Source organism: Capra hircus, chromosome 19 (assembly GCF_001704415.2).
Source record: "Capra hircus breed San Clemente chromosome 19, ASM170441v1, whole genome shotgun sequence".
NCBI classification, from domain to species: Eukaryota; Metazoa; Chordata; class Mammalia; order Artiodactyla; family Bovidae; genus Capra; species Capra hircus.
Window position 1 is genome coordinate 29750613 of NC_030826.1, and position 27151 is coordinate 29777763.

General features: G+C 47.5%; 1 protein-coding gene across 1 annotated transcript in view; it reads left to right on the forward strand.

Annotated features, from left to right (window-relative positions):
* SHISA6 (shisa family member 6) overlaps positions 24779-27151 on the forward strand; it is a 260977-nt gene continuing 258604 nt past the window's right edge. Inside the window, exon 1 of the mRNA XM_018064666.1 lies at positions 24779-25452. Within this exon, the coding sequence (XP_017920155.1) occupies positions 24812-25452 (641 nt within the window). The 5' untranslated portion in view covers positions 24779-24811. The remainder of the gene's footprint in view (positions 25453-27151) is intronic.

Here is a 27151-nt window from a genome sequence, read left to right on the forward strand (position 1 = left end):
CAACTCATTGGAAAAGACTCTGATGCTGGGAAAGATTGAAGGCAAAAGGAGAAGGGGAGGGACAGAGGATGAGACAGTTATATAGCATCACTCAAACAATGGACATGAATCTGAGCAAACTCTGGGAGATTGTGAGCCTGGCATGCTGCAGTCCATGGGGTCGCAAAGAGTTGGAAATGACAGCAACTGAACAATAGCAACATTTATTTATTTGGCTGTGCAGGGTCTTAGTTGCAGCACATGAGATATTTGATCTTTGTTGCAGCATGCATAATCTTGTTATTTTAGATAGTTGAGCAGTATTGGGCAAATGAAGGGTATACATCTGCTAATACCCCATAAAAATAATTATATAGGGAAATTCATGCAAAAACACACTTAGATGAACATTCTCAAAGGAGAATAGTAGGTTTATCCATGTCACCACAGGCTGGCCTTACCTCTCAAACACATTGGGGCAGCTTACAGGGCAACATCAGACAGGAGGGAAAAAATAACATAGGGTTTTATGGCCTGCAAACCTTAGAGGGAAATCTTTAATATTCCTGTGAATTCGAAGAGTTTGTATTTTACAAGTTCACTATGAGTTGGATGCTAGGTTCAAAGGCCCCAGTGATGAGTGGATCAGTGACTAGGGAACCACCTGAGATGACTGCTGTGTGCAGCCTGGAGAGGTTTATTAACTCTGGTTGCTTGTCAAGCTCATTAGAAGTTCCTTCAGAGATGCAAATAACTCTTATTTGAGATTTCAGGGGCTTGTGTTTCTATTTTTAATGCATGGATCCAGTGGTCTCTGAAGTCTGAGGGCTTGCTTTTGGTGAGCAAGGGAGTGGAGACCTGGTAGAAAAATTCCCAAGAATGAAAGTGGAAAATCAAAGAATTGGGGACTTCCTTGGTGGTCCAGTGGCTAAGATTCCAAGCTCCCAATGCAAAGGACCAGAGTCTGATCCCTGGTCAGGGAACTAGATCCCACATGCACAGGCGTGGCACAGCAAATAAGTGGCGGGGCGGGGGCGGGGACAGTGACACTTGATTAAAAAAAGAATTGGGTAGTCCTGACAGGTCATCCTGAAATAGACAGGTTTCCCAGGAGGGTTTCAAATAGGGTGTCTCTTAAAGCTGTTATGATTTGAGTATTTGTTGGTCCATTTATTTATAAGCACGATGCATCATATAGGTAGTAAAGCAGAAATGGAAAATCACAGGCTGGGCCCTCACCTGTTCTCTCATCCAGACCATTCAGCTGTGGCCCAAACCTCAAATATTCCACGCAGTCTTAGCATTTACTGCACTTAACCTCCTTAGAAGGCCATGGACTATCATTATTATCATTATTGTCATTTTTATTGTTTAGACAAGCTTGTAGTAATTTTGCTCCCAGAGCAACTCATCAGAATATTCCTCCCTACTCATATCATATGCAATGGTCTTCCTAAGAGCATTCCAGTAAACCTGGTATCCTCTACTTTAAAATCCCATGGACGGAGGAGCCTGGTGTCCGTGGGGTCGGAAAGAGTCGGACACGACTGAGCGACTTCACTCACTCACTCACTTTATTTTCAGAGATGTTTTAGCAATAATCTTAGACTGATGTCCCATAGAAATGTTCCATTGGCCTGCCTCTTAATTTGGTCGTGTTCTAGTCTGACTTTCAGGGAAGGATCATAAGAAATGAGTCAGTGACAGCTTAAGAAGGATCAGACATAGCTCCACCTAAAAATCAATAGAGCTCAGGAGATATCTATGTTAAAAACCTTTAAGACTCCTTCTGTCTGGATAAGCTTACCATGATTTCCCCCCAAAACCTCTGTCTGTTTCCTGAGGCAGTTATTTTTCAAACTTTAATGGGCCTAAGAGTCACCTCGGGAACTGGCTAAAACCTTAACTCACTAGAATTTCTGCTTCACTGTGCTTTAGAGTGAGGCTCAGAAATACCATTTCTAATAAGAACCTTTCCCTTAGTTAATTTTGATTCAGGTGGAATATTGACTTCACACTAAGAAATAATAGGTACAAATTATGTGAAATAAACCTTACTTGACCTGAAAAGCTGGATGTATTTATTTAAGGAGGACATTTTTTTAAAAAGGGATATTATATACCTGCATTCTTTTCTGTAATGGAGTGCAGAGAGAAGAACCTCAGAGAGAAATGAATGGCCGTTACACATCCCTCCCACGCCACTGCCAAAAGAAAACTGACCAATCAGTCAATTACTGGCAGTTATAGAGAAAAAAATGAGTGGGCTGGGGATGATGATTGGGTATGCTTAGAAATAAATCCTTGGAGAACTGCTCCAGTAGGAGGCACCAGTAGGAGGAATCACTTTGCTATCAAAGGTCCATTTAGTCAAAGCTGTGGTTTTTCCAATAGTCAGGTAGGGTTATGAGGGTTGGACCATAAAGAAGGCTGAGCATCAAAGAACTGATGTTTTCAAATTGTTCTGGATAAGACTCTTGAGAGTCCTGGACTGTGAGATCAAAACAGTCAATTCTCAAGGAAATCAACCCCGAATATTAAGTGGAAGGACTGATGCTGAAGCTGAAGCTCCAATACTTTGGCCACCTGATACAGAGAACTGACTCATGGAAAGAGACTCTGATGCTGGGAAAGATTTATGGAAGGATGAGAAGGGGACAACAGAGGATGAGATGGTCAGATAGCATCCCTGACTCAATGGACATGAATCTGATCAAACTCCAGGAGATAGTGAAGGACAGGGAAGCCAGCGTGGTGCAGTCCATGGGGTCACAATGTGTTGGACATGACTGAGTGACTGAGAAACAACAATGCTATAAGATCTCAAAAGCTTCCGTGGTAGAAATCTAGACCTGCTGTTTTTGTGCTTTCTCCATCACAGATTTTCTTAGCCAGGTCTTCATTACACCTTGCTTTGCTGAATTTTACAAGAGAGAAGGAAGAGCAGTAAGCAGCCATACTTCTTTCCTATTCCACTCAAGGCCTCTGTTGCCAAGGATTTCCACCCCAACCCCTGTGATCTCATGATTTCAAACACAAACCAATGAGCAATACTTCATAAAACGTCTGATGTACCTGCCTTCAAAGAGTAAACTCTATATAAATATGATGTTAAGAAGCAAGAGGGACTTTCCTGGTGGTCCAGTGGCTAAGACTCCACACTCCCAAAGCAGGGGGCCCAGGTTCAGTCCCCGATTAGGGAACTAGATCCCCCATGTGCAACTAAGACCCAATACAGCTAAATAAATAAATAAATGAAAAAAAAAAAGAAACAAGAAAGACTAGTATGCTTATATATGATTGAGAGGATCATTGCCAATCAGCCATGTCTGTTCATTCAAGTGCCTGCCAACAATTCCTTGGCCTCATTTAATTTACTGCATATATGTGGAAGAAACAGTGCTAAAGAATACTTTTTAAAAATTTCAAATTTTTCTCCAGTTCAGATTTATCTGTCTCTACTTTAGTAAATATATAGGTAGCCTTCTTGTCTACCCCACCCCTCTCCATAATACTTCTTTCTTTCTGAAAATAAAGTGAAAGTGTTAATCGCTCAGTCTTGTCTGACTCTCTGCGACCCCATGGACTGTAGCCCACCTGGCTCCTCTGTCCATGGGATTCTCCAAGCAAGACTGCTGGAGTGGGTTGCATTCCATTTTCCTGGGGATCTTCCTTGGATCAAACCTGGGTCGCCTGCATTGCAGGCAGATTCTTTACCATCTGAGCCACCTGAAAGAGTCATGCATGTTGATTTCAGGAAGTTGATCTCATCCCATTTGGAGGGAGAAAGCATATGACTGACCAATCACAGTGACTGGCTCAGTGTTGGACATGTGACTATAGCCATCCAATTAGACTGATGTTTAGGTTTTTGCTGGGAATAAAGATGGCATGTTTCTTTTTTAGCTGGAACTATGCAACTCTTGAAAGCTATTGTAGAATGAAGAAGAGAGTCAGCATTAGGAGAATACAACTCTGAAGAAAACATTGTGGAAGACAAAAAAAAGAAAATGCCCTTAGTGACATTATTCAGCTGTTTTGCTGTTGTTTAGGCTTCCCTCATGGCTCAGACGGTGAAGAATCTTCCTGCAATGCGGGAGACTCAGGCTTGATCCCTGGTTTGGGAAGATCCCCTTTAGAAGGGAATAGCTACCCACTACAGTAATGGCGACCCGCTAAGTCACATCCGACTCTTTGTGACCCCATGGACTGTATAGCCTGCCAGGTTCCTGTCTATGGAATACTCCATACATGGATATTGGAGTGGGTTGCCACTTCTTTCTCCAAACTTTATTCAGCTCTTCTATCTGTAGATTTTTTTCAGGCAAATGAATCAGTGTATCTTCTCTATTGTTAAAGCCAGTTTTAATTAGCATTTTTCTTCTCTGGTCCTCCTAATGCTAGCCGATACACCTAGTTTATGTGAATCAGGAGAATCCATTTCATCAGCACCTTCTTTGTTTCTTATGACTCAACTTTTTCTTTTCTATTTTGTGTGTGTGTGTGTGTGTGTGTGTGTGTGTGTGTGTGTGTAAGTGAGGTTTGGGAAGCTGGGTAATAAACAGCTGATAATGATTGGGATGAGAATCTCAGTCATGTTCCAAGGGATGCTTTGGGAAAGAATATGCATCTTCTGAATCAATACCATTTGCATGATGCTCACAGGAAGGGAACGAGAAATAGGCTGGTTTTGTTGTAGAGGAAAATGCCTGTGTACTACAGGGAGGAATTAATTATGCAAAATAGTGAAATATGTGCAGACAAATGCTAATTTGTCAACCTGTAAACGGAGCTTCCTAAATCTTAGTTTGCAATAAATTGAGTCATTTTCAAATATATTAGGCAAATGAGCTGAAACCCTAGTATGATATATATATTTAATCCTAACACCCATGCATGTATTACTTTCTATCGGATATGAACAGTCTGACCTCTGGGGCTAGATTTTATTACATCTTCTGTAAATACATGGGTGAATATTTCTGTTTCTTGTTTCCACCACAGTAACAGCTTAGCTGCTCAAAGACTAAAACAGGATAATGAAATCAAATCACAGATTTACACATGTGAGGGGGAGACAGCTGCTCAGCTAACTTTCCAGGCAGCCCCAGAAGTGGGTGCAGAGACCTTTGATCTAATACACCTCTAGAAATTCCCCTTACAGATTAGAGCAGAAAACATAGCAAGCTCCCTGAAGACAGTTCAAGAAGGCATATCTAGAGACAAACCAAAGCCAAAGTGTTAATTGCTCTGTCATGTCCAATTCTTTGGGACCCCATGGCCTGTGGCCTCCCAGACTCCTCTGTCCATTGAATTTTCCAGGAAAGAATACTGAAGTGGGTAGCCATTCTATTCTCCCTGGAATCTTCCCTGGAGAAGGGATCAAACCTGGGTCTCCCACATTGTAGGCAGGTTCTCAACCATCCGAGCCACCAGGGAAGCCCAGAGACAACTTACTTCTGGGCAAATAGCTTCAGAGCCTCACACAAAAAGAAAACATACAGGAGACGAATGAGGATGGAGACCTTGGCAGGCAGCTGTTGGCTTGGAATTGCCTTTGATCATCTTAATAATGTCTAGGGATTCCCTGGTAGCTCAGATAATAAAGAATCTGCCTGCAATGTGGGAGGCCCAGGTTCGATCCTTGGGTCAGGAAGATCCCTGGAGAAGGAAATGGCAACCCACTCCAGTATTCTTGCCTAGAAAATCTCATGGATGGAGGAGCCTGGCAGGCTACATACCACGGGGTTGCAAAGAGTTGGACATGACTGAGCGACTTCACTTTCACCTTAGTAATGTAGATAGCCACATCTGGATGTCACGATCTTAATCCAGACTCTGGGTGAGGGTTGGGACTCGAATGTCTCTTGCTTCCAGCCATAGGAAAGCTACAGAGCCCCCCTTTGAAACCGGACTAGCCCTGCAGGAAGGACAAAGCAGTCCTGGAAGCTAAGGAGTGCTCCTCTTGGAGCCTCCCTGGCTGTTTAGACACCCCTATGGTAAAGGAGAAACTAACAAGAGATGTCTCATAAACATCACTGGGCGTGACCACCAGTGGACCTGCAGACTGGACCCAGGCAGCTGGGGGCCCCTCGCCCCTGCCAGTACTTGGAATGTGCATTCTGGCTGCTGTTTCCACAGATGTGTGTTCTCAGTTTCTCAGTTGTGTCCAACTCTTGGCAACCCCATGGACTGTCACCCACCAGGCTCTTCTGTCCACGGCAATTCTCAGGCAAGAATACTGGAGTGGGTTGCCACTTCCTTCTCCAGGGAATCTTCCTGACCCAGGGATCGAACCTGGGCCCCTTGCATTAGGGGTGCAGAGTCTGACCAACTGGACCACTAGGGAAGCCCCTGATTGTCTTTTTTTCTTTTCAGTTAGAAAAAACTCAAGAAACGTGACGCATATACTACCCCAAAGTGATGGCTGAAAAATGTATGCTCTTCACATATTCTATAGGAAAGTGTCAGTAGAAACTGAGAACTCTAAGTACTAGGGCTGGAATTTTCCTCCCATTTTACAGATTGTAAAATAGTGTACCTTGCCTTCACTTTTAGTTCAATGACCTTTTAATGACCCCACAGTGAATGAATTTCTGTGTGTATTTAGGCAACATGGTATAATCAGTCATAATATCATTCTTCTGGTTAGAAGACATGCAAAACCTTCCCAATTCCCCAAGCCAATGGCACCTTTACTTCCTTTGAACTCACTTCCCACCTGCTTTTGTAAGATAATGGCACTTAACATTCTCCCATTAAAATGATTTACGATGTGATCTGATAAGTAAATTTGGATGCTGAAGGCTCCCCCAGCTGACCTAACTCAGCCTCAGCAACTATGGATATGGGAAGGTTTTGAGATATACACAAATTGAACACATGGATGTCTTAAAAGATAAAAGGCCTTCAGAGATATGAATATGAAATTGCGCTTGATTTTATGTCAAGAGGATGGAAAGAGAGAATATTATATGGACTCAGGATGGTTTTGGATCGTTCAAGCGGACTTAGCACCCCCAGCCTGAGGTCTGAGCCTGCTCTTGTTCTACAGAAAGAGTGGACACCTGCCGTCCAAGCCAGCAGTGCCCATTCTGTTTCTAGACTGGCCCGTGGTTGTTTGAACTTCCCTGGTAGCTCAGCAGTAAAGAATCTGCCTGCAATGCAGGAGCTGCAGGAGACACAGGTTCCATCTCTGAGCTGGGAAGATCCCCTGAAGGAAGGCATGGCAACCCACTCCATTATCCTTGCTCGGAGAATCCCATGGACAGAGGAGCCTGGCTGCAGTCCCTGGGGTCATGAAGAGTTGGACGCAGCTGCAGTGACTGAATATACACACACGCACTGTTGGTTCTTGCTTGGGGAAGAACCTGAGCCTTTTGGTTCACCTGCTTCTCTGGGGTCTGGGAAGACTCTGGAGGAAGCCACCTTTCAGAGAAGACCTTTCCCCATGTTGTGGCCTGTGATTATCAAGTTAGCTCAGGCAGAAGCATCCTGCTCACCTGACAGGGCCTGAAAGAGCGGGCAGCTGCACCCCAGTGAGCCATCTCAGGCCGGTTTCTGCTCCTTCCTGGCAGTTCTGCGGGAGACTTGTTAGAAAGCAGACAGATGCTCTCTCTTCCCTGGTCCTGCAACACCACTGGGAGACTGAGGGCTGCTGGTGGAGCAGCTCTATACAGTGGGCTCATCTAGACCAAGAACCCCAAGCCTGGGAGAGGCCACCAAATACCAAGCTGTCCAAAATACCTGTCCCGGGCATGTGTTAGGAAAGCAGCCCCTGAGAGAGGGCCAGAGGGCTCTGCGTCTCTCATTCCAGGAAGAGGACATCTGGGAGGACAGGAGCAGGTGTGCCCGGCCCATCCCGCAAGGCTGCGGTGGCTTGCGGCCCAGAAGACAGGACAGAACAGCAATCCCCCCTCCCCACTTTTGTACTAAAGAGAAGGATCTGCGACTTGGATGCACCTCTGTCTGCCCCAAGGGACCCGCAGCAAGTTCAGGGCGGAATCCTGTCTCTGGATGCCCGGCAGTTTTCTGACGCCAGTTCCTGTGGCTGAAACTCAGGGTCTTATCTTTGTTGGCTGGCCTGGGACCCAGGCCCATCACTGCTGCCTTGGCCTCCTCTCCACTCCTGCTGATGCTGAATCCTCCCTGTGTCTTCACTGCATCTTCCACCTGGGCCCTGGTGGGGGCTGTCTGCCTCTTGCCCTCTGATGGGTGGGCACCTCCCCCTCCCCCTGGCTGGCCTCATGGCCCCTGAGACAGTGTCTGTACACCAGGTGGTCAAGGGAGCTCAGGGGAGCAAGCCAGTCCTGCCACAGCCCATCCAGGGCCTTCCTAGCTGGGCAGTGGGGCAGTGCCCCTTTAATTCTGTGTATTATAATTTTGGAGAGATGATCTAGATAAGGGGAAGCAGGGCTGTTTGTTTAATAGTCTCTGCCTCCAGCCTGTTTCCTCTTTTCTCTCTGCTTCAACTTCCCATATCACTCAGGTCAGAAAGAATGAGTTTTTCTTTAACTTTACTCCCACCTGTTTGGAATTCCTTTATTTAAAGCTCTAGGAGCTGGCTGGCTGGCCTTACCCTCGGGGTGTTAAGTGGAAACTGGGGGATTTAGAACATCAGTCCTTTCCCAGAAACAGCCTGCTCTCAACCCTCCTGTTTATTGCGCCCAGCTCACTGTTCTGAAGCTCCAGGAAGCTTTCCCTTTGCCTCCCTGCCCAAACAGTCCTCACACATTTCCTCCCCATGGAACCAGCCTTTTGGCTTCCCCAGGTGGGCTAACACCTTGAGTCTACCAGGAAGCAGGTTGTGGATGCAGAAGGACAAAAGAGGACATTAATTTAAACATTTTTTAATTTATTGTTTTTTATTGTTTCAGTCAAGTTTTATTTTTCAACGAAATACAAAATAGTATTTCTCCAATGAACACTGGAATTTAGAGTCTGTACGATTTTACAGATTATAACTAGATTTCTTTTTTCTCCAAATCCTTTTTAATATTTTTAACTTTTTGTGTTAGGGTATAGCCGATTAACATTGTTGTGATAGTTTCAGGTGAACAGCAAAGGGACTCAGCCATACATATATATGTGTCCATTCTCTCCCAGAGAGAAAAGCACAGAAATATTTTAAGTCTTGTTCCTATTACACAAGAAAAGGAGACTCTTTTCCACCAACACACACACACACACACACACACACACACACACACATATGCACACACACACATCTACCGGTTCTCTGTCTGGCTGAAGCCTCTGGGGTTCTCAAAGACCAAGACAAAAAAACTCGAATAGGGTTGCCAAGGAAAACCTCAATCCTTTAGTGGGGACAAGAAGAGGGGGCTTCTCTGCTCCTGGCAATGGTGTGTTTCTCAGTCTGGGTACGATTAATAAAAAGTATAAAAAGGAGTCCGTGGCAGGACTCTCCCCTGGGTACCATGCGGTCTCCTGCCTGCCACCAAGTTTCTGCTCAAAGACCATGGCTTTATCTGCAAGGCCCTGCTTCTCCTGTCCCTCCCAGGCCTGAGGACCATGCTCCTCCTTCTGCCTGTCTCCACCCTGGCTTGGATCCTTCCTCCAGCTGTGCGCTCCCCTCTACTTCTGTTTCTCTTGGTGACTGATGGCTGGCCTTTGCTCATTTCCCTGGTCCAGCCCCCTCGACCTGGTCCAGCCTGGATTCATCAATGGGGACATCTGCATACTTCTCCAGGCCCAGCCTTTCTCGTCCATTCTGATTATTCTGCTTTGACAAGAGCCATCTCAGCTTGTCCACATCCCAAGTACTGCCTGGAATTTTATTGCCAACCCAGGCTAAGTGACAGCCAGAAAAAAGGGAAGGAAGGGGAGCCATGTGGCAGTGACGTGTCAGCTGTATCATTTTGAATAAGACAGTCCTGAATCTGAGTATCTTTTTAAAAAAACATACCTTCTCTCTGGGAAAATAGGCAGCAAACCTCAAACAGTGGTTGCCTAGGGATTTGGGAAGGAGAAGGTAAAGGTGGGTTTGGGAGGAGTTGGTATGCTTGTTAGAGAGACCTTCAGCGTCTTCTGTAATGTTTTAGTTTTGTTTTATTTTTTTAAAGAAGGAAGTATTCACACATTATTTGGGAAAGTTAAAGATAACAAATCATAAGCTTAGTAATTAAAATTTTTATTAAAGTATAGTTTATTTACCCAATATTAGTTTCAGGTGTACAGCACATTGATTCAGTTATATATATATACATACATATATATGTGTGTGTGTGTGTGTGTATATACATACATATATATGTGTTCCTTTCAGATTCTTTTCCTTTATAGGGTTTTACGAAATATTGAGTATAATTCCCTGTGCTATACTGTAGGTCTTTGTTCACCTATTTTATATACAGTAGTATAAGCATATTAATTCCAACCTCCTGATTTATACCCCACCCCCCACTCCCTTTCCCCTTTGTAACCATAAGTTTGTTTTCTGTTGTCTGTAAATCTGTTTCATAAATAAGTTCATTTGTATCATTTTTTTTTCAGACTCCACATATAAAAAATATCATATGATATTTTCCTTTCTCTGCCTGGCTTACTTCACTTAGTATAATAATCTCTATGTCTATCCATGTTGCTGCAAATGATATTATTTCATTTTTTTTAATGGCTGAGTAGTATTCCATTGTGGGCTTCCCTGGTGGCTCAGTGGTAAAGAATCTGCCTGCCTATGCAGGATATGCAGGTTTGATTCCTGGGTCAGGAAGATCCCTGGAGTAGGAAATGGCAACCCACCTCAGTATTTTTGCCTGGAAAATCCTATGGACAAAGGAGCCTGATGGGCTGTAGTCCATGATCTTGCAAAGGAACAACAGTATTCCATTGTATTAATACACATTCCACATCTTCTTTATCCATTCATCTGTTGATGTACATTTAGAAATTTAAAAATAATAAACAGAAAGCTTAGTAAATTTTTTTGAAAAATAGAAAATTAATAAAAGCCACAGAATCTATGCATACAACACAATGCATGAATGTTGGTGTATATACTAAAGATAATGCACTGTCTGATGTGATCTGCTCACAGGCTAATCTTGTCTGCCCTGAACCAGAAATCATGTCCTGATCCCCTCTGCATTTCTAGCAAGAACTATGGACACTGGGGTGCATTGGCCCTGAGAACCGTTTGCTGAGCCGTAGGCAAGGAACCATCACTTTTCTTAGAGGTGGTGATCTGATGAATGTGGAGCAGGGAAGGGGCGACTGGGCTGAAGTGAAGACAGAGAACTGGGCTCTCTCTGTGATCCTGTTCTTTCTGGACATGAATGGCAGGTGTTGGGGTGCTTATTTCTTGCCCCCGAGCTTCCTGTAAGCTGCCTTCCCCACGTGACTGCAGGAAACGCATCAGCAAACAGTCTTCTTCAAAGTCTCCCTGTGTGATGGAGAGTGGGCATCGCTGTCAGTCACGGAGGAGGAAGTGTGTTCCTGGGAGCCGCCGAGTTCCACCCCATAGCCTGGCGAGCTCTAGCAATCTGCGTGTGGATTGCGCCTTGCTCCAGAGTGTGCCCAGATTGGGGGTGGGGGCAGTCACCCCCTCCTCTGAAACTGCTGTTCCTTTCCATTTGCTGTCACAGATGCCAACACAATTCTTGCTGCATTAATTTGGCTGGGAAAGTGAGGAGATGGCAGCAGCATTAATTAAAAATGATATGCCACCCAGGAGATCGCTTGAGATCACTCCTTCTCTTCATATTCCTCTCCTTCCAACATAAAGCTGATGCTCTAGAGGTGCCAGAGAGGGGAAACGTGATGCTCAGTAGAAAGATGACAGAAGAGTGAGAGATTTTAGAGAGGGGGCTTCGAATGTGATGAGAAACCTCAATCTCAGAGGCATCTGTAAGGCAGATTGTTGAAGGCACAAAAGAGAGGAGCAAAACAAAACAAAAAAAACTGGGGAAATAATTGGATTCCTGAAGCTAGAAGGACAATGGGAGGACTCAGAGAAAGTGATATAAATGGATACCTTTAAAAATAATAAAGAGAAGTCCAGTGGTTAAGACTTTGCCTTCCAATGCAGGGGTGCAGGTTCCATCCCTGATCAGGGAGCTAAGCTCCCACCTGCTTCACAGCCAAAAAATTAAGAACATAAATAAAACAGAAGCAATATTGGAACAAATTCAATAAAGACTTAAAAAATGACCCACATCAAAAAATCTTTAAAAGAAAAAAGAAATCATTTAACATATTATCTGCAGTCAGGTATTTAAAAAATAGTAATAATAAAGAGAAGTTAGTACCATCCTTCAAGAAAAGGGTCGAAGTCTCTTTGGAGAAGTGGCTGAGTCCAGGGTTGGGGAAGGAAATATATAACTTCATAAGAAGGTCTTATGGCGCTGAAAAGTAGGGAAGTGTTCAAAACAACCAAAAATTCCAATGGCAGCATGTATGTCCAATGTACCCAAGAGCCAACTTGAAAGAGCTCCCGTGGGCAAAGCTGAGGCAATCTGATCAAGAAAATGAATAACTGCAGTTTCAGATTATAGCCTTAGGTATAAATATCCATTAAGTTCAAACTGATGTAAATAAATGATTGAATACTAAAAAAATTAATAGCGGAGGAGAAAAGACATATCTCTCATACAGAAGAATTCCAAATAATTTATGTATGTGCACCCCATTCATGGGGTGAAGAGTAAACCCCCATTCCTTTCACACGACCTGCTTAGTGACTTCTTTCTGAAGAGAATGATATGCAGAGAGAGAAAAGTCTGACAAAGTTTCCCTCAGCAGCGGCGATCAAGTCAATGTCATTATAGTTAAATCATAGTTAATAGCTTGGCTCCTTGATACGATGAGAATGATACTTGACCTCAGGGACCTTCCTCCCCCAAACCCATAACTCCAGTCTAACCATGAGGCACATCGTCAGACAAACCCAAGGAGAAGAACATTCCACAGAATATCTGTCCCAGACTCCTCCAAGTCTCTCAAGGTCGTCCAAGACGACGAAAGTCTGAGAAAGTGGCACAGACCAGGGAAGCCTAAACAGGCGTGATGACGGAATGTCATGTGATACCCTGGATGCGATCCTAGAACAGAAAAAAGGACATGAGGGGGAAAACTGAAGAAATCAAAATCAAGAATGGGCTTTAGTTAAAAACAAGGTATTGGTACCATTGCTTAGAACCATCAGCGACCACTACGATGTGAAACTGGGTCCAGACTGAGAAGAAAACTCTTCCGAGTGCCATCCGAGCCCTGAGGTTTCACAACCACTTCCGTAACCATGCTTATGTTGTAAAAAATTATGGTGGCTGCAAGCTGTGGTTTTTAAATTTAATGCCATTCTAAATGCCTATAATTTCAGGTAGTCTCCTTTGGAAGTGAAAGCAATATTTTCAGCATGCCAATTTATTTGTTCTAGGCTTGTTGACAGAGTAGGATGACTGAACTGTAGCAGGAGACAAGCAAACGTGGGGAAGGATTCGTGGAGTTGACACATGTATTATTCAAAATTAAACAGTCCTCATAAACTCACATGTCTCCTGCTGCACCCTACAAAGTGTGTTTTTTCTTTTCCTGACTAACGTTTTCCTCTTCAAGCTGATGTTAGTCAGGAAAAGAAAAAACACACTTTGTAAGGTGCAGCAGGAGACATATGAGTTATGAGGGCTTCCCTGGTAGCTCAGTTGATAAAGAATCTGCCTGCAATGCAGGAGACCCTGGTTCGATTCCTGGGTCAGGAAGATCCCCTTGAGAAGGGATAGGCTACCCACTCCAGTATTCTTGGGCTTCCCTTGTGACTCAGCTGGTAAAGAATCCACTTGCAATGCAGGAGACCTGGGTTGGGAAGATCCCCTGAAGAAGGGAAAGGCTACCCACTCCAGTATTTTGGCCTGGAGAATTCCATGGACTGTGTAGCCCATGGGGTCGCAGAGAATCAGACATGACTGAGCGACTTTCACTTTCCCTTCATGTTGAACTATTGACTATAAAGTTATTTTCATTTCATTATTATGCCTGGATTTCAGGGGACTTTCTAATAAATTCAGTCCTTATCAGTTAGAAGCCACCCTCCATTTCACAGTTTGTCTCCTGCATGGCCTTTTGTTTCCTAATCAAAACCACAACTTCTAAACAAAGTGAGAGGAAAGGATTTACCCACTCTGTGCATGAGCAAATCAGAAGCAAGCTGGGACTGCCACCTCTTCATTTGCCATGCTCACCAATTAGAAGGTGTCACTCTCTTGGTAATAAAGCATATCCTCAGCCCTCTGGGTTCTCACTCTGGCCTCTTTTGACCTGGCTCTTTGTTTCATTTGCTAGCTGACATCACTCTGGTCTCAGACTCCAAAACCATCCAGGGCTCCACTTAGGTCAAAGCCCTTCACTGTTGGAGGGAAAACGTCGAACCCTTCCATCCTTTATTCCTAGATCACTGTCGCTGGAGCTGGTCACACGGTCAATGCACATACACAGCTAATTCTGGAAACCTCTTTAAAGAGTCACTGCGCAAAGGGCAGCTGATCACACAAGGGCTATGCCCTGGGGAATGTTCATTCACCAGAAGCGAGAGGCAGAACCAGAAAGAAACAGTGGAGCAAGAATATATTATCATATTAGTTCAAGTGCACAGGTAATTGACTGAATAAACTGGATTACGGCCGCAATGCCTGTGTTCCCCGTGCATCCGTACACAGAACTAGTGAGGAATTCAGGAAGACTTATATATCATTAGAGGGCATGAACGTGCTTTGAAAACAGCACGTTCCTTGTTGCCAGAACCGATTTGACTTCTGATCCAGCCCTTATGTTTTCCTGTAACTGAAAGATTTGGCAGCATGAGAAAAATGAATGCTTTTATTGAACTTCTGAGTTTCCGATATTTTATCGTTTACGGTCTCATTTGATCCCCATGACCCTGTGTTGTAAGAAAGGTGAGAATTACCTTCCCTATCTTACTGCAAAAGAAACTGTGCCCCAAGAGGTCGTGTACTAGTCCCTGAACTGGTAAATAGTAACCCGAGGACTGGCATTTAGGTCTTCTGAACTTAGTTCTTAGGGTTTTTGTTCTTTACTAATGGTTTTATTTTTCTTCTGGGGTCTGAATTCATTTGACTGTCTGATGAAGTGTCTCCTAAAAATAGCGCACTTGCATGCACATACAATTTTGCTATAATTTCAAGAGGTTCCTCACCATCCCAGGTAGAGAATCACTGTCCTACTCTGTGTAGTCTCCACAAAAATGACAGAGCAAAAAACCAGGAAATTCTGAGATAGGACAATAAGCAACTTGAAGATCAGAAACCAGGTCAAATTCATAAGTCCTTTTGCCAAATTTTCTTTCTCCTCCTGGAATATATTATCTATCAGAGGGACTACACGTCTTGAAATTAAACAAGTTAAAAAATACCCTGGGGGCATATATGTAGAAATGGGAAGATATTGATGGAAAATAAAAACCTGAGAAGATCCTGAACTGAAACAATAGAGGGAAGGGTAAAATGAAAGGGAACAAAAAATAATGGTCAATTATGCATTTTTAAACAGGAACACTGTGCAGTAAGCATGTTGTGCCTGCTTGTGAAATCCACTGCTGTGAGCAGAGCTCTGCCGGAAGTAACGGAGGACATTGTTGTTGTTCAGTCACTCAGTCTGACTCTTTTGCAACTCCACAGACTGTAGCCTACCAAGCTCCTCTGTCCATGGGATTCTTGTCCAGGCAAGAATACTGGAGTGGGTTGCCATTTGCTTCTTCAGGGGACCTTCCTGACCCAGGGATCAAACCTGTGTCTCCTAGATCTCTTGCATTGGCAGGCAGATGCTTTAGCACTAAGACACCTGGGAAGCCCTCTGGTCCGACTGCCTGGTGCTAAACGAACTCTCTGCTTCACTCTTGACATGCAATTTCAGAGTTTGTGCTTGTTCTAGAAAGCCTGAGCACAACTCCAGTGTTGAGTGTCTGGGGATTACCCTGGTCCCAGTTTCTCTCTTTGATCTGTGCTGTCTGCAACCCGGGAGCTGCCTCTGTCACCATACCAATACTATCAAGACCTTGTTCTTCAAGGTGACTTTCTCCTATACAAGGCTTTGGAGGGAATTCATCTCCATTCCCTAATCTTGGGCTTCTAGGAGATGGAGCTGGGAGCTGGGAAGTGAGGATAAAATGAACAAGCACCATCAGGTGCTGAGCCAGGACTTGAAAAATAATTAGAAAACCAGACCCTCAAGCAAAGGTCAAAAATTAGTTATCAGGCTCGCTGGCCAACTGTCCCCAGAAATTCCCTTGCCAAAAGTCTCAGGCCAGCCCTCCCTCCTTCAGTTGCTCCCTGGCTCCCACAGGACCCCCCTCCACACTCGTCACGTCTGCAGATGGGGTTATTCAACGTCTTGATTGAGACAGAGTGTGTTAGAATGGACCTCTGTCCACAGAAGTCACTCCAGGATCAAGTCAGTAATTTTGAAAATTGACAGGAGTTAACAATAACAAAATTGGTCCTTTCAGCCCAGTTATCTCAGTTATTTAAATAATGGCACCTGTCGATTTGGTGATTCACCCTTAGTTTGGCACTCACCCAACAGATGGTCCATCCAGATACCGTCTACATCCTGACACAGAATCAAGAATTGCTGTTTATTCATTCGGCTGTATTAATGACCAATTTGTGCCTAGTCAGTTGGATTAGATCAGTGGGTTAGATCCAATTAGTTAATTCAAAAATGTTTTCCCTTGAAAAGAAAAAGCCACGCCAACCATTTTTAGTGGGTATTTTTTTTTTTTTAATCACATGTACTTATTCTACTGAAAATATCCCTGTCTATGGCAGGTTTAACTTCCCAGGAGTCAGAAACAGAATTCAAGATGACCCACGTGACAACAGACACAAAAGATGTGATCTGAAGGTAGGACACAGAAGCATGAAAAACAGTTTGTACTGACATAAAACACAGGTTGATGAGAAGCCTGTGCCAGGAAAACATCACATCTATGTTTAATGCGCTCGTAACAGGCCTCCTAGTTTTATAGGGAAATATACTTTTGTAGGTTAATTCATGGTGGTTTTGAATAAAACATCAATAAATTGCAACCGAAGAGAAAAACGGAACAGCGATGCACAGAATCTACACATGAGTATCTGAGAGAGGCTGTAACATGATTACCTTTGGCATTCGCTCCGCAAACTCTTCATTATCACTCTTCGCAGGAAGTGCTAACCCAGCGTGCATTTCTCCGAGCTGTAAATCAGTGACGTCTTTCACTAGAAAGCACATAATGACCAATGACGTCGGTGTCCCTTGCAATTCTCACCCTCTTCCTTTCATAAATGTTTCAGTTTGGGGCCATAAAACTGTATAATTGGAACAGAATTCTAAATCCATGTCTACAGAAAGTAACAGAACTATGCGAGCCACCCATAGGATTTATTTCTTGTACTAATTCCAACTATAGTTAATCCCTGCTGGCTTTTTGGAGCTTTGTATGTGGAAGGGCTTTCTGAGGCTATGCCTGGTCTCGGCAGGAAAGGGTTCCATAATTGATTAGTGATGTCTGCCATGGGCACAGAGGGAGGGTGTCATCTCAGAGATCACTATCGTAGCCTGTGATCACTGTCATAGCCAGTCACTACCATAAGGAGTGACTGGATGCAATGCTATGCAGAGAAATCACATTCTATAGATCCAGCTACACGCGTCCTTTGAAAATGGCTCAGTATATGTTTACCAAGGAAATACATGACTAAAACGAATTGCTTTGTGACTCAAACAATACAGAATGGCTTTGTATACATGAAAAGGGGGAAATCTCAAACTACTCTCAATCATTTAGTGCTGTAATCTGATCTTATTCTTAAGAGTCACAATAGCCAGACTGATTCTGACTGTAGAGTTCTACATTTGGGGCTTAAAAGTGGAAAAGTGTATGCATACTCACCTATCTTTGCTAATAATTTTGCAACAGATGTGGAGAAAACCACATTGGATAGCCCTACATAATCACAGTGGGAAAGCAGCCCCTTAAGGAAAGCCTCTTCTTAAGCAGTGTTAAGACATTGAGTTCACAAGCAGCTCATACATTAGACTCTTCAATTGTGTTTCCAGAGCATCTCCGACGTTGCTTTGAACCTGCTAAGGCACCTTCCTGGCTGTGCAGCTCACGACCTAACTAAAAGAGTCTGCGTCCTAGCGAGTTGCTGGACACTTAGCTAAGGAAGAAACATTTATTTGTTGTTGTTTAGTCACTAAGGGTCTAGCTCTGCTGGGACTCCAGGGACGGTAGCCTGCCAAACTCCTCTGTCCATGGGATTTTCCAGGCAAAAATACTGCAGTGGGTTGCCATTTCCTCCTCCAGGGGATCTTTCCAACCCAGGGATCAAACCTGCCTCTCTAGTGTCTCCTGCATTGACAGGCAGATTGGGACAATAAGTAATAAAGATTGAAAAAATGAATGCAGATGTGAGTTAATCCTGAGCCAGCTAGCCATGGGGATAATAGTTTTTGCCCTCACTTGTCTGGGCAACTAGAAGTCTGCTTAGAAAAAAGTGTCTAGAGGCTCTGAGTTCTTGCAAATTCTGAAATGCTACAATTCCAGAGTTTTAACTATGCAGGATGCAAACTTCCCTAACTCCACCTTTAGGTGGGGACTGCCAGGGGAAGACAGAGCACCCTTTCCCATGCTTCCTATTTGGAATCTCTCTTCTTTCACTAGAGCAATTGCTTTCAGTCTTGAAGAGGGTGTGAAAAAGAGTACTCATCTCCAACACGGCCTGAACTGCAATTCTTTAACATCTCTCTAATGAAAGATGGCAAATCTGACTGACCTCTCTTCTTTCCTTTTTCATTTGCACACACACTTTCATCTTGTGTTGTACAGCACACATCACCCTTCCATTCATTATCTGTGTGGGCTGAATGGTGCCTCCCCTCCCCCACCCCCAAATTCATAAGTTGAAGTCCCCACCTGCAAGGCTTCAGAATGTGACCTTATTTGGAGACAGGATCTTTACAGAGGTAATAAAGTTAAAATGAAGTAATTGGAGTGGGCTCTAATCCAAAATGATTGATGTCCTCATAAAAAGAGGGGAACTCAGAGACCCACACGCATACAAGAACATCGTGGGTACAAGACAGCCATCTACAACCTAGAAAAGAGCCTTCCCTCACAGCTCTTAGAAGGAACCAACCCTGCCCATACCTTAATTTCAGACTTCCAGCTTCCAGGACTGTGAACTCATCATTTTCTGTTCTGCCGGCCACCCAGTTCGTGGTCTTTTGTGAAGGCATCCCCAGTAAACTCACACAGCAGCTCATGAAAAATAGCTTCAGACATCTAGTGGCCAGAAGTTGCAGCTCATACATTCCTGTTCAGCGTCTATGCTATGATATGTGGGTTTGCCTTAGCTGTTTGTTGTGTTGTAATAAACCATCACAACACTTAGTGGCTTCAGACACCTACAACAACATGAATTTGTCACTTCTCATGATTCCGTGGGTTGTCTGGGGCTGAGATGGATGACTCTTCTTCTGGCCTTACTTGGGTCCAGTCCTTTCTTCACTTCACTGGGAGCTCAGTTGCAAATCAGATGCCAAAGGTAGCAAGCATCTCGTCTCCCCAGGGTCTCTCTCTACGTGATGGCCTCACTCCTCATCATTGAACATAGCAGGCAGCCTGTGCTTCTCATATAGAGGCTCAGTCTCAAGAATATAAAGGAAGACGTTGCCAGGCCTCATAATGGCTAAACTCAGACTGGCTGAGCATCACTTCCGCCACATGCTGTCAGTCAAGACAAGCCACAAGGCTGGCCTAGCCTCAAAGGGAGGACAAACAGATGCCATGTCTTGTGAAGAGAAGTGGCCGTCGTTTGTCTGGCACAGCTAGGTGGAAACCCTAAGCCAGAATGGAGACAGAAAATACATGATATATCCGTTAGGATTGCCTTTGCCTGCTTGTAGTAAGAACTCTGGATTCAAAGAGGCTTTGACACAGGAAGCTTAATTATCTCATGTTATTGGAAGACTGGCATTGTGAGAGCCCTGGGCAAAACTCCCTGAATGGCTCCATGACGTCCCTTCTGTGAGCTTCAGTGTATCAGTCAGGATGTGTTAGGATACACTGCAATGACAGACCCAATTCCAGTGGTTTTAAGAAAAAAAACGTGTATTTTCACTCAAGCTGCACATCCACGGTGGGGCACTATTCTTATTAACTGTGTGGCTCTCCTCACTGACATCACTTCTGGACAACAAAGCCACTCCCACCTGGAGCACTGCTGATCACCACTTCAGGAGAAAACGAGAGCTCTATGGTATCTTAAAGCAGTAACCAGATGCTCTGGTTCAGAACGAACATCCACCATCTTTGCTCATCATTTTTTAAAAAATTTATTTACTTTTTATTGAAGGATAATTGTTTTACAGAATTTTGCTGTTTTCTGTCAAATCTCAACATGAATCAGCCATAGGTATACATATATCCCCTCCCTTTTGAACCTCCCTCCCATCTCCCTCCCCATCCCACCCTTCCATGCTCGTGATTTTTGACCAGTGGTATATTAAGTCACTCTCCCCTCCTACTCACTGAAGGGCCAGGAATTGCAATTATTACCATCTGCCTGGAAGAGCAGAGATATTTCATAAGTAGCACTAATGACTACCAAACTGAACAGCAATTTCAACTAAATAATTGGTTTCTGTCCCTCCTTGGTCCACTCTCTTGCCCCCCATAAGGTCATAACATCCATGGAAACACTTCAAAAAGTAGAGCAAGAAAAATGTCCCCAGAATCTGCCAACAGTTCCCACACTTCACATTGGCCAGAACTGGATCACATGTCCATTCTTAACCAATCTGGTAACAGGAATGGGATTATTATGGTTGGCTCAGAGGAAAATCCCATGGACGGAGGAGCCGGGTGGGCTGCAGTCCATGGAGTCGCTAAGAGTCAGACACGACTGAGCGACTTCACTTTCACTTTTCACTTTCATGCATTGGAGAAGGAAATGGCAACCCACTCCAGTGTTCTTGCCTGGAGAATCCCAGGGACGGGGGAGCCTGGTGGGCTGCCGTCTCTGGGGTTGCACAGAGTCGGACATGACTGAAGCGACTTAGCAGCAGCAGCAGCCCAACTGGGATCCACCTTCTAGAGCCAGGGATTGGGTCACTGTCTCCTGAGCCTATGAGAGGTCTGAAGTTGGTACAGGTGTCAAAGAAGACGATGCTTCTCAGGCACTTTTTAGTAAGTCACATACATCCACAAAGGAAAGATGTTTCTATACTATCAACGACTCAGGTGTTGAAATTAGAAGGAGAAAGAAGGTAATGAGTGTTGGTGGACCACCAGCCTGGTCACCTGCAAAGGGCAAAGCGTCAGTAAGATGTAAAGTGTACTGCATGGGGTAAGAGTTGGAATTGTTGCTGTTGTTTAGTCACCAAGTCATGTCCAGCTCTTTGGCATCCCCATGGACCATAGCCCGCCAGGCTCCTCTGTCCATGTGATTTCCCAGGCAAGGATACTGGAGTGAGTCGCCATTTGCTTCTCCAGGGGATCTTCCTGACCCAGGGATCAAATCCGTGTTGCCTGCTTTGGCAGGTGGATTTTTTACCACTGAGCCACCTGGGAGGCCCAAGAGTTGGAACAGATAATCCTTAACATCCTGTTCAATTCTGAGATCTACTATTTTCTGTGAGATTATTGATGTTACCTACCATCTACAAGTGTAGGGGTTCAGAACATATTTGTGAGGGTGGTCTGAAAAGACAAAGCAATTTTCCTTACTAAGTGCCACTAATCAAATCTTGCTAGAGTCCCACATGAGGAAGGCACATTTCCATCCATTGCTAGGAAGCTCCCAGATACGGAAGAGGCAATTTTGGGATAATAACAGACAGGTGAACGCTCAGGGAAGAGAAAAGGAAGTGATTGACTTTAAAATCGCACATAATCTGAAAGTAAAGAATACATTTTTATGATTCCCAAATGCACAAGCATATGTTATGATTCTCAAATGTATATACTTTTCTTATCTGCTCTCTTGAGCTTAATTCTTGTGCTGAATTGCAACACTTAGGGCTTTTTACATGGCCCTTAGGGCATATCAACATGGCCATTGCTAAATGCTGTCCTGAACCTGCCCTCTGACCACCAACTACCAGAAACCTACTTCACCCCTTCATCGTATTTTACCTGGATTATCAGAAAGGTTTTCACATCTCTCTTCTCAGAAGAGTACGAATCGAGTGATGCTTACTCCAGCAGACTTAGAGATCCAGGGAACACAGAAATCTGACCGTCTTCGCTTTGAATAAAACCCACCAATAGTTCCCCATCAACTGGAGGATAAATTCAAGTTCTTTGGCAGGGAATACAATCCCCTTCTGGCAGCTTTATTTGGAAGACTCCCGCCAAGTTTACGCTCAGCTGCTGTCTCCCAGGCTCTCATACCCTCATTCTTTCCTGTCTGCTGGGTTTTGCGAGCGATGGTCCCTCTCACAGGGAGTGCCCTTTCACTCTTGTTGGCTGTGTTAACTTTCAGTCCTTCTTGGAGACTTTGCTCCTTACCTCATGGAAAAGGCTGCCTTTGACCCACCTTTCCTCTCCTGGTTGCCTCCTGGAGCACCCTGTGCCCCCTTTGTCATGGGACATAACCAGGGATAAGGTCCTCAACCTGTTATCTGCCTGCCCAATGGTTTACCAGCTCCTCCTCCTTGAGGAAACAGACTGTCTTGTCCATCTTTTATCTCAGCACTCAGCACCTGGGTAGAGAGTAAGGACTGACTAAATAAACGCTCCTTGAACAGTCATCAAAAAGAAGGCAGTGGCTGAGTAGAGAGAATTGGGGGTGGGGTGGGTGGCAGAGGGTGTGGGGGGAAGGGGAGGAGATGGAGAGATAGTAGCAAGTGTGGGGCTGCCAGGGGAGTTTGTGAAACCCCCATCCCAGGATCCAGACTTCCCCCTGGTGTCTGGGGATGGGGGTTTCAGACCTGTTGATGCATTCCGGATGGGGGAAGAGCCGCTCTGCCCCTCCTGCTCGGGGGTCCTTGGTTCGGGTCACACTTGGGACTATATGGACAGCTTTGGGGACAATCTCTACTGCCCACACAGGGAGGATCTGTCCCCTGCCTTCAACCTAAGTACCTGGGCACTTGCTCACAAGGCTGGGACAGGGGCAAAATGTTGGACGTTACTTTTCGTTCTCATTTTCCTTCCTGCCCCCCTCCTCCACCGCCCCTCACCCTGACATCATGGTCAGATGATGATTATAACTCCCCCTTGGGTGGCTTCATGGCTTTGAAAGTTAGACCTAGGCCTGCTGTCTAGAGACCCAACTAGTAACCACGCAGGAATGCCCCCTTCTCCACTATCCCCACCCCCAGCCCCCATCAGCTAAAGCGAAGGCATTTCATAGCTGAGTCTGAGACTTTTTCTAACTCTGTCCCGACGCTCTGGGGAAAGTCCCAGAAAGAGGAAAGGAGGCCTGCCCAGGGCTGCCTGTATGCACGAGGGAGGATGGGGAACCGGTGGGAGAGCAGAGTGCCAAGGCGGGGAGCTCCTAAGCCCCCCTCGCCGGCAGCCGGGTAACCTCAGGCGAGCCACGTGACCTCAGGTCTCAGTTTAGGAACCTGTAGCAATGGGCCTGACCGCGTCCCTCTGCTACGAGCGTCGCCACTAGGGAGAGGCAAAGGCTCGCAGACACCCCAACACCCGCTCCGGTCGCGCACGCCCGGACCGGGGAGGGGTGGAAGCGGCCACGAGCTCTGGGCCCGGCCGGAGCGGGCGGGCTCCAGAAGGGACGCCCCCCTCCTCACACCCCCGGCTCCGGGGCCCCTCTTCGCCGTGGGAATGAACCGGCGTCCTAGCCTCTGGTGATGCGGAGCTTCGGAGAGAAGCTCGCGTCGCGAGCGGGGAGCCACGGAGAGGAGCGCCCCCTCCCCGGGCGCCCGGGAGCGCAGACGTGGGCGGCGGCGAGCGGCGGCCCCCCTCCGCTCCCCTCCCCTCCCCTGCCGGCCCGGCCGTCCCCTCCCCGCGCGACGCTCCCGCGTGTGCGGGTGTGTGAGTGCGTGTCTCCCTCGTTCTTCTCACACACGCTCCGGCACTAGTGCAGGCTGCCAGCCGGCGGCTCCGGCTCGCCAGCCCGCCTGCTCCGGCCGCCGCGCCGCCGCCTCTGCAGTCGCAGCCGGGCATGGTGAGTGAGTGAGGTCGGGCCCCGCGCGCTCCCTCGCTCGCCGCCCGACCCCGGCCACGGCCCGCTCCGTCCCTGGGAGCCGGCGGGGGCGCGCGCGCGCGCGGGGCCGGCTGCCGGGGATCGGGCGGCCGGTGCGCCCCGGGGCCGCCGGGCCCCGTCTCGGGAGCGGGCTCCGCGCCCCTCCCGGCCCCAGCCTCGCTCCTCGAGGGCTGCGCGCTCCCTCCCCGCTCGCCGCCCGCCTCCCAGTCGCCCCACCCCGTGACCGGCTCTCCGTCTTGTCCCGCAGGATCCGCCCGGACGGGGCCACGCCGCCGCCGCTGCTGCCGCCTCCCGGAGCCGCGCTTCGGGTCCCGCCTGAGCCAAGCCGCGCGCGGGGCCGCCGCTGCCGCCGCCGGCGGGGGATGGGGCTGCCCGGGAGGCGCGCCGAGCCCGCGGGGGGAGCGCGGAGCCGGCGCGCAGCCTGAGCCCCGGCCGCCCGCGCTGGGCTGGTCCGTGCGCACCGCGCGCTGCCGCCGCCGCCGCCCGCCGCCCGCCGCCCGCCCGCGCCCCGATGGCGCCATCGCCCAGGCGCCGCTGACTGCCCCGCGCCGCTCGCCCGGCCCGCGCGGCCCCCCTCGGAGCCCGGCCGGCCCGGGGAGCGGCCTGCCACGGAAGCCTCCCGCGCCCTCCCGCCCGGCCCCGCCATGGCGCTGCGGCGCCTCCTGCTGCTGCTGCTGCCGCTGCTCTCGCTCCAGCCCTTGGACCTGCTGCCCGGAGCCTGGGGCGCCCGCGGCCGTGCCGCCAACCGGACCCTGAGCGCCGGCGCCGCGGCCGTCGGGGGCCGGCGGCCCGGGGGCGCCCTGGCCCGGGGCGGCCGCGAGCTGAACGGCACCGTCCGGGCGCCCGGCGGCCCGGAGGCGGGGAGCCGGCGGGGACAGCCAGCAGCGGCGGTGGCGGCGGCCAGCGCGGCCGTCACCTACGAGACGTGCTGGGGCTACTACGACGTGAGCGGCCAGTACGACAAGGAGTTCGAGTGCAACAACAGCGAGAGCGGCTACCTGTATTGCTGCGGCACCTGCTACTACCGCTTCTGCTGCAAGAAGCGCCACGAGAAGCTGGATCAGCGCCAGTGCACCAACTACCAGAGCCCGGTGTGGGTGCAGACGCCCAGCACCAAGGTGGTGTCGCCGGGGCCCGAGAACAAGTACGACCCGGAGAAGGACAAGACCAACTTCACCGTCTACATCACCTGCGGGGTGATCGCCTTCGTCATCGTGGCCGGCGTCTTCGCCAAGGTCTCCTACGACAAGGCCCACCGCCCGCCGCGGGAGATGAACATCCACAGGTGAGCGCGGCCGCCCGGGGTGAGTGGGGGGCCCCGCCCGTCCCCCCAGCCTCTCTCGCGGCGGCTCACCCCTCTTCTCAGGCTTCCCTGTCCTCTTGGCATCTCACCCACTGCCCTCCCCGGGCTGCCTCCACTCTCTTAAGTCAACTTCCCTCCCCTGCCTTTTTGATAGGCAATAAATCAGAGCCTTCGGCGCCCTCTGCTCCATTTCTTCAGAACCGGGAACGCACGCTTTGGTTGGTAGGGGCATTTACAGGGCCAAATATACACTGGTGGAATCCCCGAGTTTGAGTGTAAGAATTGTGCACCTTCCAGTAATCCCGGGTGGGGTTCCAGGGTGCAGGTTTCATGGCAGGTGGGCACCTCGCTGTAGGTGCTTATTGTATTTGGTTTTCTGAATCAAGCCAGAGCAGTCATCTTGGATATAGGGAGCTGAACAGTGTTGGAACCTTACTGAAAAGAGTGTGGACTGAGTGTTCCCGGGTGTTTAGAGAGATGGGGGTGATAGGGAAAGGGAGCCTCCTGGGTAAGCAGGAATTCAAATCTGTGCATTCCGTCTTGACCAAGGGCAGATGGTTTCTCTTCATTGCATCCTGCCGAGTAGGATGCTTATCTGCCCTGCTGAGACTGGAGGACTTGTTCTTTTAAGCCCCGTGGGCAGAACTCAGAGTGAATGCTGCTTGCTATGTTCAAGCCAGTGGGCATCTTTCACTGCTTACACCAGGGAGGCAGTGGGGGGCTGCCTCCTGCCAAAACTTATGCCAAGGGCTCAAGATACGGTTGTCCAGCGTTCCACCGTGACTGCCTCCCACCCTGCCACCCTAGCTTCTGGAGCACCCCTTGGGAGGTCCAAGCCGAGGGAATGGGGAAACCAGGCTCTCTTTACAACTCAGGGAACCATGCACCCAGGGGACACAAGCTCAGCTCTGATGAATGGCTGGACACGGTTCAGCAGAGTCTTTCAAGGAACAAACCCTGCCCTGGAACGTGCCTCCGTTTCTGGCACATGATGTGGCCACTGCCCTAGTCATGGAGACCATCCCCCAGACCAGCCCTCCTTCTGAGTTTGCCTGCAGGCTCCCACCCAGAGTCCTAGAGCTTCAGCTCATCTCTGCACTCGGCTTGTTATCCTTTTAGCCTGAAAACCTTCTTCCCTCACTGCTGAGGACATTAATCACCTGTACCTTGATGAAGAGAGAGAAAGGCAGATAGAAATTTCTGGGCATCTCTCTTTTTTTTTTCCCCTGGATACTGAGGGTGTTGAGAAAAGATGATGCTCTGTGGCTGATTTTGAGTCAAAATCCACAAAGTATGAATACTTTAATATTGACAAACTTGAGTGTTGGAACTGAGCTTCCAAAAGGAGGTGGGTTTATTGTCATCGCTCATTAATCCTGAAGCACCATTGCTCCATCCCACCGCCACCTTGCCTCTCAGGGAGTAAGTCAGTGGCTGGAGGGAAAATGATGGAGGAGTTGTGACAAGTAGTTTGTGGTCAGTCCTGGTTCTTAAAAGCAGAGGACCGGGGGGTGGAGAGCAAAATAAGGGCAAGGCACTCTGTCCTTCGGGTTTCATCTGGCAAACAATCCTCTCTCTTGGCTCCCCTTCCTGAAGCAGGTGTGCGGGGTCCTTACTCCTCTGCTTCTCCCTCCAGGTTCCCAGGGTTGTCCACCTTCGCTTTCTTTGACTGTTCTGGCCT